Source organism: Artemia franciscana, chromosome 19 (assembly GCF_032884065.1).
Source record: "Artemia franciscana chromosome 19, ASM3288406v1, whole genome shotgun sequence".
NCBI classification, from domain to species: domain Eukaryota; kingdom Metazoa; phylum Arthropoda; class Branchiopoda; order Anostraca; family Artemiidae; genus Artemia; species Artemia franciscana.
This window is the reverse complement of record NC_088881.1, coordinates 28,297,546-28,314,701: the sequence shown is the minus strand read 5'-3', so window position 1 is coordinate 28,314,701 and position 17,156 is coordinate 28,297,546. Positions and strand designations below refer to the sequence as shown.

At 35.0% G+C, this 17,156-nt stretch overlaps 1 protein-coding gene across 1 annotated transcript in view; it reads right to left on the bottom strand.

Moving 5' to 3' along the window:
• LOC136039518 (nuclear factor NF-kappa-B p105 subunit-like) overlaps window positions 1–17,156 on the bottom strand; it is a 152,139-nt gene that overhangs the window by 46,843 nt on the left and 88,140 nt on the right. Inside the window, exon 10 of the mRNA XM_065723316.1 lies at window positions 10,966–11,102. Within this exon, the coding sequence (XP_065579388.1) occupies window positions 10,966–11,102 (137 nt within the window). The remainder of the gene's footprint in view (window positions 1–10,965; window positions 11,103–17,156) is intronic.

Here is a 17,156-nt window from a genome sequence, read left to right as displayed (position 1 = left end):
GGGCTATGTGGGAGGAATATGATAGGAGGAATATGTCATGGAGGAATAGAAATTCATTGAAAAGGGCGCGGGATTTTCTAGCATTACTATAAAAAAAACAATGAAAAAATAAACATGAAAAAGTCTTTTTCAATTGAAAGTATGGAGTAGCATTAAAACTTAAAACGAACAGAGATTATTACGCATATGAGGGGTTCTAAAAATACTTTAGCATAAAGAGCGAGGTATTTAGGAGGAGATAAATACCTCGCTCTTTATGCTAAAGTATTTTTAGTAATTTCAACTATTTATTCTACGGTCTTTCTGATTCAGGGGTCATTCTTAAAGAATTGGGACAAAACTTAAGATTTAGTGTAAAGAGCGAGGTATTAACAAGGGGACAAACCCCCTCATATACATAATAAAAAAAAATAAGAATATAAAAGTTTGTTACGTAAGTTAATTCTTAAGTTACGTATATTTTTTCCTAATAAAAACGTTCGTTAAAAAGTAAAAGTTCTAATTGCCTTTTTAAGTAACTGAAAAATTGGAGGGCAGCTAGGCCTCCTTCCCCACCCCTTATCTTTCAAAATCGTCTGGTCAAAACTAAGAGAAAGCCATTTAGCCAAAAAAAAAAAGAATTAATATGCAAATTTCATTTTAATAACTTATGTGCGGAGAGCCAAAATCAAACATGCATTAATTCAAAAGCCTTTAATTCAAAAACTGAAAGTAAGGAGCGACATTAAAACTTAAACGAACAGAAATTACTCCGTATATGAAATGGTTTGTCACCTTCGCAATCCCTCGCTCTTTACGCTAAAGTTTGACTCTTTGCCACAATTCTACTTTTTAAAACAATTAAAAACTCTAGCGTAAAGAGCGAGGCGTTGAGGAGGGGACAACCCATTTCATATACGGAGTAATTTCTGTTCGTTTTAAGTTTTAATGTCGCTCCTTACTTTCAGTTAAAAAAAACTAGTTTTTTTTTATTTAATAATAAGCTAACTCGAGATATTTCCCTAGTATTTTTATGTTTCGCCTGATGATCTTAATCTATTCGAATTTGTGATTTCCTGTTTTACAAGTTTATTTAACGTTTATTAGTCTATTAAAAATGTAGTTTGACCTCAAACAAATTGCTATACAAATGATGCTTTCACTACCCGACTAATAAATATATGCTGATTCCAAATCCGAAAAGTTTGCCACTCTAATTCTTTCACAAATTTGAGTTTTTTAGGTTGACGTTGAGCGTGAATTTGTTTTTTTTTTTTTCAATGTAAAGAATGCCGTCCTGAAAAGACAATTGCGAAGTTAGGGAGTGGTTTAGGGGTATGATTTAGCATCCCTACATACATCAGAACATTACAGCAATTTGGATTGAGATGGAGAGAGTGAGGTAGACTCTGAGGCAAATTTGAGGTACATAAAAGGCTGACTTTTTCGAAAATCGTCCACGAGAATCATCTTGCATACAAAGATCAAAATAGAATTTTTAACATTATAAAAAACATGCAGATATACTTGTATAAAATGTAGTTATTTATTTTTTTTTTTTTTGGTTTTAACAAAAAATCTGATTAGTCAATTGAGACTTGAATAACTCCGGAAAATTTTAACACAATCGCTAAAATCATTATTTAAACTTCAAAAGTATTTATGGTGTCTGAGTGATAATTTTAATCTTTAAATTCCAACTAGAAAAATACCTGAAAATTTTAAAATTAGTTTGGTTTTCGTTTCGCGTCAATTGACTCGTTACGTCCTTTTATGAGGTAGAAATATAGTGCAGATGATTTGTTTATTCTGTAAGAAAGAAATATTCGAAGTGGACGAGAAAGTCGTTGTGACTGAAGTAGGAACGAGAAGCACAGATTAATGAAGTAAAAAGCAAAAACAGACTAATATGACGGCTGTTGTGGGAGATTGTTTTCACAAGTCTTGTCGAAGTTCTTACACAAATGCAGAAAACCATTGACCAGCACTTGCGATTCTTAGTCAAGCAAAATGAGTCCCGATGTGTTATCTGATCCACGAAGCAAGTCTGTGGGATATGTCGGCAGCTAAATCGAAACTTGGTGACGTACTTTGCTACCAAATTCTTTTTCTCTGTTCCTTTCTCAGATGCGATTCAACTTTTCGAGTTTGTGGCAAAGGAAAATCTACACCTCTGAACTAGCAACAAGAAGAAAAACTTCCAGGATATCGCCGGACTATTCCTAGATTTAGCTTCTACAAAAGACAACGTTAGAAAAGCTGGAGAGAATGCCATGCTTATCTTATTTAAGGCTGCAGAAAATGAAACAAGTCTTGATCAGGTCCGCTACAGAAAATTCCTTTAAAAAGTATGTAGAGGCAAAAACACTTCCACCAACAAGCGGTGTTTGCAAAGATCATTCGCTTCGAGCATAATTCCAAGTACAATCGTGGAAAAATGAATGAGTGTCGACTGGATCCTTTGGAGTTTTGCTGGATTGCACAGAAAGAAGAATTATGACCTGTGTATTCAGATAAATAACCGGCACCACCTTCCTTTCTCTCAGTGTTTCACTGTAATTGCAATAGCGAGTGTTCGACGCTGCGATGTTCTTGCAAAATACATGGCTTAGGGTGTACTTGGGTTTGTGGCAATTGAAAAGGAGCAAGCTGTTCTAACTGCGAAACAATTGATGCCGGAAACCTTGAAGACGATAGTAGCGAAGAAGACCAAATTTTTGAATAGCTTTGACAGTATCCAATGAATCTCTGTGTTACTGTGATTTTTATCTGCCTAATTTAATCGATCTCTGTGTTGCATTATATCTGAGTATATTGATCTCTTATTTGGAACTAGTGTTTCATCTCATCTAAGGGAAGCTCAGTGACAGAACGTTTTTGTTGTTGGCAAACATGCGCTTCAACTTCCCCTCCTCCTCCTCATTCTTACTCACTTTCACAAAACTAAGGATCCAGGCATACTGGATTTTACCTGGACCCAGTCTTGGTTGTTACCAAGGCGCGAGGCTGCAAAAGTTCTGCCATAAGCCAAGTTTAATATACAACTGCAGGCTGAACATCTCCTCCAAGCTCACTCTCTCTCAAAGCTTTAATCTCCAAACGATTCTTTTAAAGTTTAAACATTTAGCTTCATGTTCATCTGGAAACAAAAGAGCGTAGAAATAACATATCTAATCTAATTGCTGGTATACATATAATAGATACATAAAATATATATATATACATATATATATATAGATATAAATATATATATATATATATATATATATATATATATATATATATATATATATATATATATATATATATATATATATATATATATATATATATATATATATATATATATATATATATATATATATATATAATAATAATCTAATTTGCTGGTATTTACTCAATCAAAATTTTTTGTCACAATCTCAAATTCAACGTATATATATATATATATATATATATATATATATATATATATATATATATATATATATATATATATAATAATCTAATTTGCTGGTATTTACTCAATCAAAATTTTTTGTCACAATCTCAAATTCAACGTAAAAAAAAACTTAAATTTGTGAAAGAGCTAGAGCGGTAAACTTTGTGGATTCGGAATCAGCACACAATTTTTGGTCAGGTAGTGAAAGATCATTTGCATAGCAATTTGTTTGAAGTTGACTCCTTTTTCCCAGTTTTCCTAGACTATATCTAGAGACAAAGCTCGAATAAGCAGACTCAAGATATTTCCCTTGGATTTTTATATTTTTCCTTGTGATCGTAATCTATCCAAATTTGTGATTTCCTGTTTTCCGAGTTTAATGAGCGTTTATCTAGAAATCAAACTTGAATAAGGTGACTCGAGATATTTTCCTAGGATTTTTATATTTGTCTTTATGATCTTAATCTATTCGAATTTGTGATTTCCTGTTTTCCAAGTTTATTTAACTTTTATATGGAAATCAAGCTCGAATAAGCTGACTCAAGATATTTCCCTTGGATTTTTTTATTTTTCATTGCGATCGCAATCTATTCGAATTTCTGATTTCCTGTTTTCGAGTTTAACTAAAGTTTGCCTAGAAACTCAAACTCGAATAAGCTGACTCGAGATATTTTCCAAGGATTTTCATATTTCTCCTCATGATCTTAATCTATTCGAATTTGTAATTTCCTATTTTCCAAGTTTATTTAACGTTTATCTGGAAATCAAGCTCGAATAAGCTGACTCAAGATATTTTCCTGGGATTTTTAAGATTCTCCTTATGTTCTTAATCTATTCAAATTTGTGGTTTCCTGTTTTGTGGGCTTATTTGGCGTTTATCAAGAAATCAAGCTAAAAAAAAAAGAAGCTGACTTAATATATTTCCCAAGAATATTTTTATTTCTTTGTGATTTTCTGTTTTGCGAGTTTATTTAGCGTTTTTCTAGAAATCAAGCTAAAAAAAAGCTGACGCAAGATATTTCCCTAGGATTTATATTTCTGCTTAAGTTCTTAATCTATTCAAATTTGTGATTTCCCTACTTTCAGAGATTATCTAACGTTTATCTAAAAATCCAACTCAAATAAGCTGACTCGAAATATTTCCCTACTATCTCCGTGTGATCTTAGTCTATTCCAACTTGTGATTTCCTATTTTCTAAGTTCATTTAACGTCTATCTAGAAATCAAGCTCGAAAAAGTTTAAGATATTTCTCTAAGATGCATACATTTCTCCTTTTGATCTTAATCTATTCGAATTTGTGATTTCCTTTTTTGCAAGTTTATTTAGCATTTATCTAGAAACCACACTCCAATAAACTGGCTCGTGATATCTACCTAGGATTTTTAGAATTCCCCTTGTGACCGTAATCTGTTCCAATTTGTGATCTCAAGTCTTGTGTGATTATTTAACGCTTATCTAAAAATCCAACTCGAATAAGCTGACTTGAAATATTTCCCTACTATTTTTATATTTCTCCTGGTGATCTTAATCTGCTCGAATTAGTGATTTCCTGATTTCTGAGTTCAATTAACGTTTAACTAGAAATCAAGCTCGAAAAACCTGACTCCCGATGTTTCCCTAGAAATCAACCTCAAATAAACGGATTTGTAATATTCCCTACCTTTATAGAACTCTGGAAAAAAAATCAAGCTCGAAAAACCTGACTCCCGATGTTTCCCTAGGATTTTTATATTTCTCATAATGATCCTCATCTATTTGAATTTTTGATTTCCTGTCCTGCAAGTTTATTCAACATTTACCTAGAAATCAACCTCAAATAAACGGACTTTAATATTTCCCTACATTTATAGAAATCTGAAAAAAAACAGAGCTTTATCAGAAACTGTTCTTACTCAAGTTATTTTCAGATAGTTCTAATTCTATACTTAAGTTGTTAATGTCATGGCTGATAAATGACTATTGAGAGCCTTATATTAGCCGTCTTTTATATTCTACTGTCTGCTTAAGCATTTTTCTGCGCCTAAAAGAACAACCCGTTTTTTGTCTCGATATCATTTTTTCAGTATAACATCATTTTTTGAGAATTCTATAAATACAGGGTGATGTCACACGCCACTTTATTTGAACATGTTACATAAACTGCGAAACAACAGTTTTTGTTCATTTGAAGTATCAACTTCACTCGTTACTTCAATCAGAAAAACTTCCCAGTTTAAAATTAATTTCAACTATGAATACTTGTATCATTGTAATGGCTTCTGCCATTTGGAAAAATTTCGGATTGCAATAGAAAAGTATTTGATTTTAGACGTGACAGTGAAAGACAACAGACACTATTATTGTAATAGTGCGAGAGTCCTCATAGCTCATGGTAGTATTTTTAAATTTCAGCATGATATTGTTATTACTGCTACTGCAACTAACAACTCACAGCAGCACCTAGCCGCTTGAGCCCAACGCAGCTACACATACTCCTCCTCCGTCCCAATCTATTCAGAGCCACTCTCTTTACACCATCCACAGAAGTTAGTATTTCGATTAAACTCTTCCCTACGATCTCATCCAGCCCCATTCGGGGACGACCTGGTTTTCGTATGGCTCTAGATGGTTGACCGAAAAGGACAACCTTTGGCAATATACCGTCCTTCATCCGCAGAACGTGTCCTAGCCATCTCAAAATTGCTCTCATTATAACCCTAGAAAGCGAGATAGAACCAAATTTCACGTACAGCTTAGTGTTTGAAATACGGTTAGTCAAACGGTTACCCAAAAGAATTGTGGACAATTCCTTTAGAAAACATCAACAAATCGTACTCCGTCTTTCGAAGAACTCGCGCTAAAAAACCATACGGCCAACCTTTGGGTACCCAAAATTTGAGTAACCAAAAAAATCGATAGGCAATTGCTCTAGAAAGCATTTAGCAAATCTTCCTTCAGTCTTTGGAGTGCCCATCCTTCAGAGCCGTATTTGACCACTGTTATCACTGCAGCTTCAAATATTTTTATCTTGGCTCGCATGCTTATCTTGCAATCCTTCCAAACTTTTTTCAACTGTGCGAAAACACCCTGGGCCTTGGCTTACCTAGTTATTACATCTTTACTGCATCCACCAGCTTTACTAATAATACTACCTAGGTAAGCGAAGCTATTCATTTGATCAAGCTCCTCGTTACCCATCATAATTGGTCCCCTTCACTTATTCCCAATCGAAGCGACTTATTTTCCTTCACAGCTTAGATATCAATACAGTTATGAAAACTCCTATCTTGCCCATGAGAAGCTTTTGGTACAGAGCTCTGAACTTGGCGCCTCCTCCAAGCCCACGCTCCGACGCGTAGATCGTACTACAACACCATAGGCGGGAACGCAATTTTGTTTTGTTGCATACACAGATTAGATACCAATATTGGTATCTAAGCTGTGCTCTGACTTCTAGATTCAGACTACCAGTTTCCTGTCTCCAGCCGCTAGCATCGCTACCGCGCATTGTCTCCCAAAAATAAATCGAGTTTTCATAACTGTATTGGTATCTAAGCTATATTTTCCTTAAAATTAATTTTCGAACCTATTCTTGCACCCTGACCTCTCAAAACCTCTAGACAATTATCCATTTTACAAATACTTTAATCTAGGATACTTCAAATCATCAGTATAATTTAAGACTAGGAGAGTTTTACTTCGGCGTTTTATTCCATGTTCTCCCATAGCCTTTGCCATGTTCTTTAGGACAAAGTCCATCAAACTGATCCATAAAATGAGGATAGAACGCAACCCTGCGTAACTCCTGATTCAACAGGAAACCAGCTGCTAACCTCATTTCCTACCCTAACCACAACAGTGTTATTCTCGTACATATCACTAATCTCATATCACTAATATCACTAATCTCTTTAATGTGTTTGTGTAGTGTGTCACTAACGGATAAGAACTTCGCTAAAGGTCTTCTATCAGCTGGATCAAACGCTTACTCATAATCTATAAAACTAAGGACTAAAATGGTTTGATGACTCAGATACTTCTCGATTTTTTGCCTGAGACTGAGAATTTGGTCGACACATCCTTTACCTTCCTAAAACCATACTGTTCTTCTCTTAAAACTTTGTCTACAACATCTGTAGGTCTAAAAAGTATCATCATACTAAGTAATTTGTTACCAACAGAACGAATCCTACAAATAAGGTGCTGGGAGAGGCAAAGAGCATCTCAAGAACGATTGAAGATAGAAAAAGAAATCCGTTATAAGAAAAGTGAAGGCGCATCAGTGACTAAACAAGTACGGTCCATGTAGCATAGACAGTCCCCCCCCCCCCACCCACCCGTTTGAAAAATACCTGTTTTGACATTTTTATTGAAAAATGGTTTTTTTGGTACTTTATTGAAAAAATTGAAAATATAGCGGAAGTTTCCCCCTAGATTTTGAAACACACATTTTTGTCCTTCCCAGTATACTTCCGTGAATTGACGCCGCTGGGTGGCAGCCCACTTATGTAGAAGATAATCCTGAAGATACTGTTCAAAACAGAATAGATATTTATAAAATTTCTTTTTTTTTCAAATAAAAGTAAATACGAAGAGAATAGTCTTGTGCGGAAGAGGTGTGGCGCCTGCCTAAGCGCTTTGCGTTAAGGTGTGACTTTTTGTCTCTAAAAATTCAAAAATGTATGCTTTGACCAAAGAACAATGTCATAAAATGTTACATTTTTATCACAAGACTTCCAGGATTAAAGGGTGCATTTAGTTGCAACAATCAAACGGGTTGTTCAAAGTAAAAGCATACGCTTAACTACCATCTGGCAGCCTACCATCATAACACCAATTATCATATTTAACTCCTTCCTTGATTGTTTTTAGTAAAACACTTTGAAAAATTGTAGCATAAAAGCAGGGGTGAGGGGGGTTAAGAGGGACGATAGGTCTCTTTATATATACAAGAAGTTCTGCTTGTTTTAAATTTTAAAGCCAGTCGTTGTTTTTAATTGAAAAAAAAAAAACGGAAAACATGTACTTACTATGTTTGGTTTTGGACTCCTAAGTTATAATACTAACCTCATATTTGTAATGAATAAGCTCAGAAATCCATTGAATCGAAATGCAGTGGCAATGAGAAACCACCTGACAACCATGTAAATACCGTACTTTATTTCAAGACTTTCATAATGCAAATACAGCTCTATAAATTAGCTCTATAGCAATTACAGCTCTATAAATTTGCGACTCCAAAAACCCATCAGTACGTACTTTGGTGAAATCGAACACCATTCCTAGAATATATCATCACTGCGTTTAGGATCTTCATTCTATAGTTCAACCTCAGGACTGACATCGCAACCTCCGTAAGCAGATTTGACTTTGTGGAAATTTGAATTTTGGTATTTATGAGGGTTTATTGCACAATTTTGCCTTGATTTGTGAGTGGGCGGCTATATAGAAGGCGAGGAGTGAAACTGCTTAACAGTATCTCTCAATAAGAAAGGATGTATTAATGTACACACAAACGACTGACAAAAGAGTGACTGCCGTATGCCGAGGTTGTAGCAGTAAGACCGTTTGATTACGAAATAAGGTCAAAACGAGTATTTTGATCAGCTTTTTTGCATAAAACGCAAGAAAATGCAGATACAGGTTAGTATTCGTCTCCAGGAGGCTGTACCGACAGAATAAGTACAGCGTGTACTCCATCGATGGCAACGCGTTAAAATAAATTGTATCGGTTTTATGATCAAAATGGCACCATGGAATATTCTTTGTGGAATAAATTTAACATTCTGCATCAGTTTCCATTTCACAAGCAAAAATACTAGAATATACTGAGAAGCAAACCAACTTCTTTTTTTGCTCATCCACTTTCAGATATTTCAAGCGCTGTCTTTCTGTGGATGACACATTTTGGAATTCGCGTAGATTTCATTTTGTGTCACGTTTGTCATTGCCAAAATTTTACCATATAAGATTCTCTGTGGCACAACTATTGCATTCTGCGTCAGTTTCCATTTCACACGTAAAAACACTAGACAAAACTAAAAACCAAGAAACTTTAATTTTGAGCGCTGTTTTCTCGTAGACGATTGGTCGGAATTTGCGTAGATTTCTTTTTGTGTTTTCGCCTTTGACCGAATATCTTTTTTTTTGCTTTCAGCCTTAAGATTTGGGAGTTTCAAAAATTTCACAAAAGTAATACTTACACAGGTGAATATAACCATAGTGTACCGAAACATTTTAGAAATTTTGGATTGTACCATAAGATGTCCAAATGCACCACATTGTTCAATGACGTCTAAATTGTACCAAAAATGGTATAATTTTACCGGGTTAGCAATGCAGGTGTGCTCTATGATTCCCACCCTGTACAGCAACATTACACTCAAAATAGTAATATTTCTAAGCAGGTGTGTCTTTTTTTTTCAAATCTCACTTTAAGTTAGTAAGAAACAAACTAACTTGAGTCAAATCTACTTGTGAATAGAGCGAGAGGTCTCGACAGAGGAAGAGCTTGATAGAGGAAGACAAAGGCTTGGCAAAGAAAGAATAAGAGCTGAAAAGAGAGGAAATTTAAATTCTTCTCTGGGAAGACAAAAATAACCAGTGTCATCTACCATCATCCAGTATAACCAAAAAAAAAAAAATTGTAAATCACTTTATTTGAATTTTCTTTAAACTATGAAGAAGATTTAAAAAAAGGTAAAATTGGTTAATTTATCTACATTTCTTAATTAACCTACGTTCTGAATACATGGCCTGAATTATCTAATGACCAGTAAAAAGTTGCTTCAATAAATCACCACTTTCACGATTGCTCATCCCAGAAAAGGAGTTCTTAAGATTTTTCTCTCGGTTGTTCCGAAATTATGAGTTTTTAGAGCAGTGCCATCTTTTCACCAGTCTTGTCACGTTCAACCGTGAAATTAAAAAGCAAAACTATCTAAATAATTTGATATCACTTTTTGAATGCAAAAATTATAACATTAATAATCCGTTGATTCCCAAGGACAACTACACCTTCAAAGGAGAGTTATACCGTCCTAAGCTGTTTGCTGCCATAAGTTTTTTAGCTTATTTTTTGACGATTTTTCACCCATGTTTCTTCTTTTAATTTGGCGCCTATTGGTGCTAAAAACAACATAACTGCGAATGGTGGTCTTTTTTACTAAAAATGAATTTCCAATTTTTCTAATTTTTTAAACATTTATGATGATCTAAGTTCCGCTAAACAGATCTAAACGATCATACTTCATTTTCACTTCCCTTGGTACTTCAGGAATACAAAATTCTGAAGCAATAGAGTGGCTCAAATTTAAATAGTTAAGACATTAAAAAGATTAATGATGGAACATCATCCTCTCTTTTCAGTTACACATACTCTTTGAGAAAGAGGTGAGAAGAATTTTTGCAATTTTGATTTACAGAACATGCTGGTTCTCTTGCTTTGCAGGGCAGAAATGTTGGGAGTGGTTGCCTACACAAAAAGCAAGAGGTAAGTAGAAGCAAAGATCATGCAGTTTATTAGACAATTGATATCACAGATACATAAAAAACAAATTCAGACCTGCTGAATGTCCGGTGTAGATGACTGAACACTTTTAGGTGGCGTTACGAATGGAGTGTGGTAAGCGGGGTAACGAAAATTGTAAAATCCTTGCAGACTTGGTGTGAGATGAGAATCAGAGGCAGAGTCAGAAGAACCTGAAAAAAAAATGATTAAAAGACATTTGATATAGAAGAAACGAATAAAAGTGGTTGGGAAATAGCACCCAAGCGCCACTTGCACCGGCGGAAATTATAGCAGGCGATGACGGATTTGGGCCGTTTAGCCTTCTCTTTGAACATTATTTTATTACGGTTTATCTTACCGTCGGAGCATAATATTTGCAGGCATGATCGCATAATGACCAGTAGGGACTAGGTATTAGATATTCTTAAGCAGAAGGTAAGGTCCTGGTGAGAGAAGTGCTCTAAACTCTAACAAACACATCGTGGTAACGAACTGTAAGTAAGGAGCGACCCGGCTCAACTGTGACCAAGACTCTGAAAAAAAGAATTTTGATACCGATAGATACATTAAAAGAATCAGATTTTTATGCTGGTTTTAAATATGTAAGTTTCATCAAGTTTAGTCCTACTTATGTCAAACTTTAATCAAAGTTACGAGCCTGAGAAACACACACTAAAAATCATAGAATGTCAATGAAAATCACACCATCAGATTCAGCGTATCAGAGAACCCTACGGTAGAGGTTTCAAGCTCTTATCTGGAAAAATGCGGAATTTTCAATTTTTGCCAGAAGAAAGATCACGGATGCGTGTTTTTTTTTTTTTTTTTTTTTTTTTTTTTTTTTTTTTTTTTTTTTTTTTTTTCTTCCAGGGGTGATCGTATCAACATCGACACAGTGGTCCTAGAATGTTGCAAGAGGGCTCATTCGAACGGAAATTAAAAGTTCTAGAGCCCTTCTTAAGCGACCAAAAAAATTGGAGGGCAACTAGGCCCGCTCCAACGGTAAAATTTTGAGATAGACATTTTATTCAGCATAGTCCAAAAATCTAGTAAATATTTCTTTGAGAACGACTTAATCCCCCACAGTCCCTGGGGGAAGGGCTACAAGTTATGAACTTTGCCCATTGCTTACATATAGTGTTGGTTATTGGGAAGCATACAGACATTTCCAGGGGGATTTTTTCTGGTGAGGGGCGGGGGAAGAGGGTTACGTGGGAGGATCTTTCCGTGGAGGAACTTTTCATGGAGGAAGAGAATTTTCCATGAAGGGGGTCCATCTCGTTCATCACCCAGGATATGAAATATAGTATTTGGTAGAATAAAATTTCAATGGAACATTGAAATTTTGACAGTTGGAAATGAACTCCGAGAGTTTCGAATTTGATAATGTACGGAATTGATGGAATGAATCCGATCGCCCTCGGTGCATGTGTCCTAACTAGCTAACTAGAAGACAACCCCTTGGGCTCTGTCCCTGAAAATTGAGCTCTATCAGAAGATAAATGAAAAGCATATCATTATAAGAATCGAAAAATTTGGGTTTCAGTTTTCGAATCACTCTTACCATGTAGAGATTTGTGGTTAACAATGCCACAAGCACCGATAACCCAAGAAACGGCATTGAAACTACTTTGTCAGCATTTAAATTACACTCCAAATTGTGGTAACATCTTAAGTTATTGCATCTTAAGTTGGTTGGGCCTGCGTAAAATTTGAAGAAAATCGGAGATGGTAAAGTAACGATTATAGTAAAATAAAGTAAATAATTTGTTTAGTAAGGAAGATCCCAGTGGTAAATAATAATTGAAAGGTTTAACGTTTATACCCAACTGTACAGGGGTACATAATCCGAGATAAAGAAAAAAATGCCCGACTGACCCAACCCCTTGCAAAATAGTAAACCTATAACCTGATTTTTCAGACCAGAAAAAGATCTTAGAGCTGCATGTTTAGGGGTTGAACAACTTCTCAAAATTGGAGTTTCCTATTTTCTACGAAAATTATTAAAATAAATATGTAGGGGATTTAACCTATCCTCCCTACATTGAGGAATATATTTCAACTGCTGAAGTGGTGATACTCCTGCTCTAATACTACAGACATGCCTTGAATGTAAACTAAATGAAACTAGGGCCAGGCACAATTTCTCGCCTTTTGCGGGATATTTTCAAATTATCATGCAAATATTAATCACACTCACAATAAAGCAGAAGTTAAAGTTATGCACGAAGAGCAAATGGTTCCCCTCCATTCTGACGATAGCCCCCTTATTTATATTTTCTGTTCTATGCTCTATACCTCAATAGCCTATACCTACCGACAAAATGCCCCAAAACGACAGATAAAATGAAAAGACAAATGCTTTCCTACTTAATTGGAAGAATTAACAGTAAAAAATAAGTTTGACAATCTCCAAAAATGTATGGGATGGGGTCCAAATGTGTTTTTCAAAACCTAGGTGCGTCAATTTTTTCAATTTTACAATGGAAAAACAAAAAAGGCATTTTCAATGAAAATACGCCAAAAAAGGTATCCTGAAAAACCTATAGTGAGGGGCAAACAAATCTAGGGAGGGGGCAAAGGGCTCTACCCCAAGTGACACCACTATTAATAGTCATTTGATCAAATCTTACCACATGTTTTGCTCATGGGTGACAAACTGAAATTGCATGATTAATTAACTTTTAACTAAGTAATTAACTAAATTAATAGTGCATAATTTTTTTTTTTCATGGAGGAGGACTAGGTCGACATACTGAAATTTGTATTTCCAGAGCATGATAATATTGATGCAAAGAAATATTTTAGATCTACAACTGAATAGCTTTAGCCCAAGGATGTTGAGGGCTTTGAAGCAAAAATCGCAAGATTTTTACGAGTCCACCCATATTTGCTTTATATGTTCTTGTAGAACGTGTCCACTTTTTTCCATTAACAAATTAAACTCCCTGCAAAGTTAGTTCTATCACCAGAGGTTTTAAGTAAAATTGACAAAATGTCGTAATATAATTGACCAAGAACACCTTTCTTGGAAGATTTTTGGACATACTCCTTTCCAGATGCAGATCCAGACCCGTCTTCCTGGGAAAGGTGTAGGGATTATGAGCATAAGTAACAATTTTTATTTTAAAAGTACAAAAAGCCATTATAAAATACAACATTCAAAAAAAAATTATATTAACTAAGCAATCCATTTAATAAATATTAATAGAAGGGCGCAATCTGGGGAAAGAACTTGCTTAAATCGATAAAAAGGATAAGCCTACAGTATTTCGCCAAATCTGAGACAATGACCGTCATACAAAGTTCACCTATAAAGAATCACCCATTACGGTAATTACAGTTCAATGCAAGGTAAAATAGGTATATACTGTAATTTCTTTTTTAAAGGGGGGGGGGTAGAGGAGTCGTTAACCTCTACACCTCCTCTCTGAATCAGTGCAGGTTTCTGTTTCTGGTTAGTGATTCATTTAGAGTTAAACTTGATTACAGAATTACCTTTCATACTAAATAAAGTAATATTCCAAATTTAAAACTAACATTTAGCTCAGTTATTTCACAAACGGGAATTCCAAGACACCTCAGAATAAAACTTTGAATATTGGACGATCAACAATGAATAATTTGCAACAGAAAAAAAAACCGAATGACGCAAATCTGCATCCGAGGGAAAACCCCGGCAATTCGTTTTAATAAGTCACTGCAATACTCATTTTGACGTCATTCCACAAAACAATACACATCATATATTATTTGAGTGAACCACACTATAAATTAAAGGACTCACAGCGTCCATTTTTAGAAGAAATATTTTAAATTTTCCCACCCAGAAAGTACGAATTAAAATTTCATCTTCTTCCTTTTAAATCTTAGGTCGTTTTTGTTGCAGGAGTGCAATTTAACTAATAGCAGGAACACATAGGCAGTGTTTCCACTTTTCTTTTCAAAAGATCTAGAAAACGTCGGGAATTTTCGGTCAAAACTGGGTAGGTGATTATCAGGAGGAGAGCTATCTAATTATTTTGTACCGAAAATAGCATCGATACGTTCGTTTTTGGTTGAGAGATGGATTGGGAATTCGGTAGACCTATCCAAAAATCGGTCGAGAAGCTGTACATAATTGATTGAAGAAGACATGGGGGCCAGCAGGGGGGCCTCCCCTCCCTGGAAATTTGGGACTGCAAAGTAATTATAAGGAAACCAGAGGAAAAAGAACAGAAAAGAACTGATATGATGCATCTAATAAAGGGATTTTCAATAAGATTGCATGCTTTTTTGGGGTGTTTCCCCTTTTTTTAAAAATCAGGCAAATATTTAGAATCAGCATAAAAAGCCAATACTGTCGGTGTAACAATTGTAAAGAGAATTCTATTTTTAGTTTTGGTGACTATTGGTCCAAGTTACTTTTTACTTCCAGTTTTTTTGTTTTTTTGTTTTTTTCTTTTTAACACAAACTATTTGATAAGATTCTCTAATGACGATTTTTTTTTCTTTTTTAGCCTGTTCATTTTATTTAGTTGAATAGGACAATAAAAACGAAGAGGGTTAATTTGATAGCTGGGTAGTAAGTTAAAATTTTGTTTTTCTTTCGAGTATATAAGGGATTTAAGTTCGAGGGGGGAATTGTCCAGTTTTGAAAGAGGTACATTTCACGTGGCCGTTATAAAATCAAAACGTGGTACCTATGCAGGCACGATGGTTTTTGAGTATGTCTACTCCTTTTGCGAACTATTTTAAGGCGTAGAAAATTGCATAAAGACAAGTCTACATATGTTATAATCTACGGAAGCAATAAGTCTTTCTGTAATTTTGGTTTGAGTTTGATTTTATTTTAAGATTAAATGGATAATAATAAAATATGTTATTGATGAAATAAAATGATCCCTTTGCCAAAAATCCTTGTCGTTGGAAATTTACTGTATTTTGTTTCATTTTGCGTGCAATTTAATTGCTTCTTTTATTTGAGTTTTTTCCTAAAGTATTTCAAAAATAAACTTACTCTTACGAAAAAAAATTCCTGAAATATATTTTACGTCACCCAACTACCACCGATATTTTAGAGTTTGGCCTCCCCCCTGGAAAATTTTCTGCTGGCACCCTTGGAAAAAGAGGTATGCCAGACGTTGAAGTATGCCATACAGTAATACGAATTTTTCTTTTGTTTTAATTCTGTCACTTGTCCTAAGTAAAAAAAAAAAAAAAAAAAAAAAAAAATTCAAACGATTTCAGAAAACTCCTTGTCTTGCAATAGTAAGACAAACCTTGAAAACTAAATATGACTCTTGATAAACCTTATTGATCTTCTTCTGAAAGGGTCTTATCATAATGATGGAATTTGATAACACATTTATGACCATTTCATGTTTTTGTTATGTACAGGGTGACCCAAAAAGATGCGTACCCATATTTTATTCGATAAAAAATCCACTCCGATAATACCCAATACATGTAAATATATTTATTAATTCTCAATTCGATATTGACGAGGCGCCAGTGACACAACGCAAAAAGTTCGAGTGGAAATTTCTAGTAAATAATAGAAAAAAAATGACTACGTTTCAGAAAACAATGTTCCCTACTACGTATAGACCCAAAATGCCTTGAGTAAACCCATAAATGTATTTTCATCATTGTTACGGAGCTCACCTTAGTACAGAACGAACTGTGGCCCATAGATACCGAAAAACATATTTTGAAAAAAAAAACAAGAGCTAAGAGCCCATATGGCACTTGTGACGAGGCCGGAAGAGCCAAGAGCTCATATGGCATGAGGTCTAGCAAAATTCTAAGAATCAATAGATTGATTTAAAAGGAAAATCAGGGGCTTAAGGCCGGTCGGGATTTAAAATAAGAGCTCAGAGACACGAGATCCTTCTAAATATCGGAATTCATTAAGATCCGATCGCCCATTCGTAAGTTAAAAGTATCTAATTTTTTCTAACTTTTCATCTCCCGTCAGCCCCCCAGATGGTCGAATCTGGGAAAACGACTTTATCAAGTCAATTTGTGCAGGTCTCTGACACGTCTACCAATTTTCATCGTCCTAGCACGTCCCGAAGCAACAAACTCGCAAAAGCACTGGACCCCCAAACTCCCCCAAAGAGAGCGGATCCGTTCCGGTTACGTACGACATTTGCTTATTCTAACCACGAAGTTTCGTCCCGATATCTCCACTCCATGCGTTTTCCAAGATTTACGGTTTCCCCCTCCAACTCCCCCCATGTCACCAGATCTGGTCGAGATTT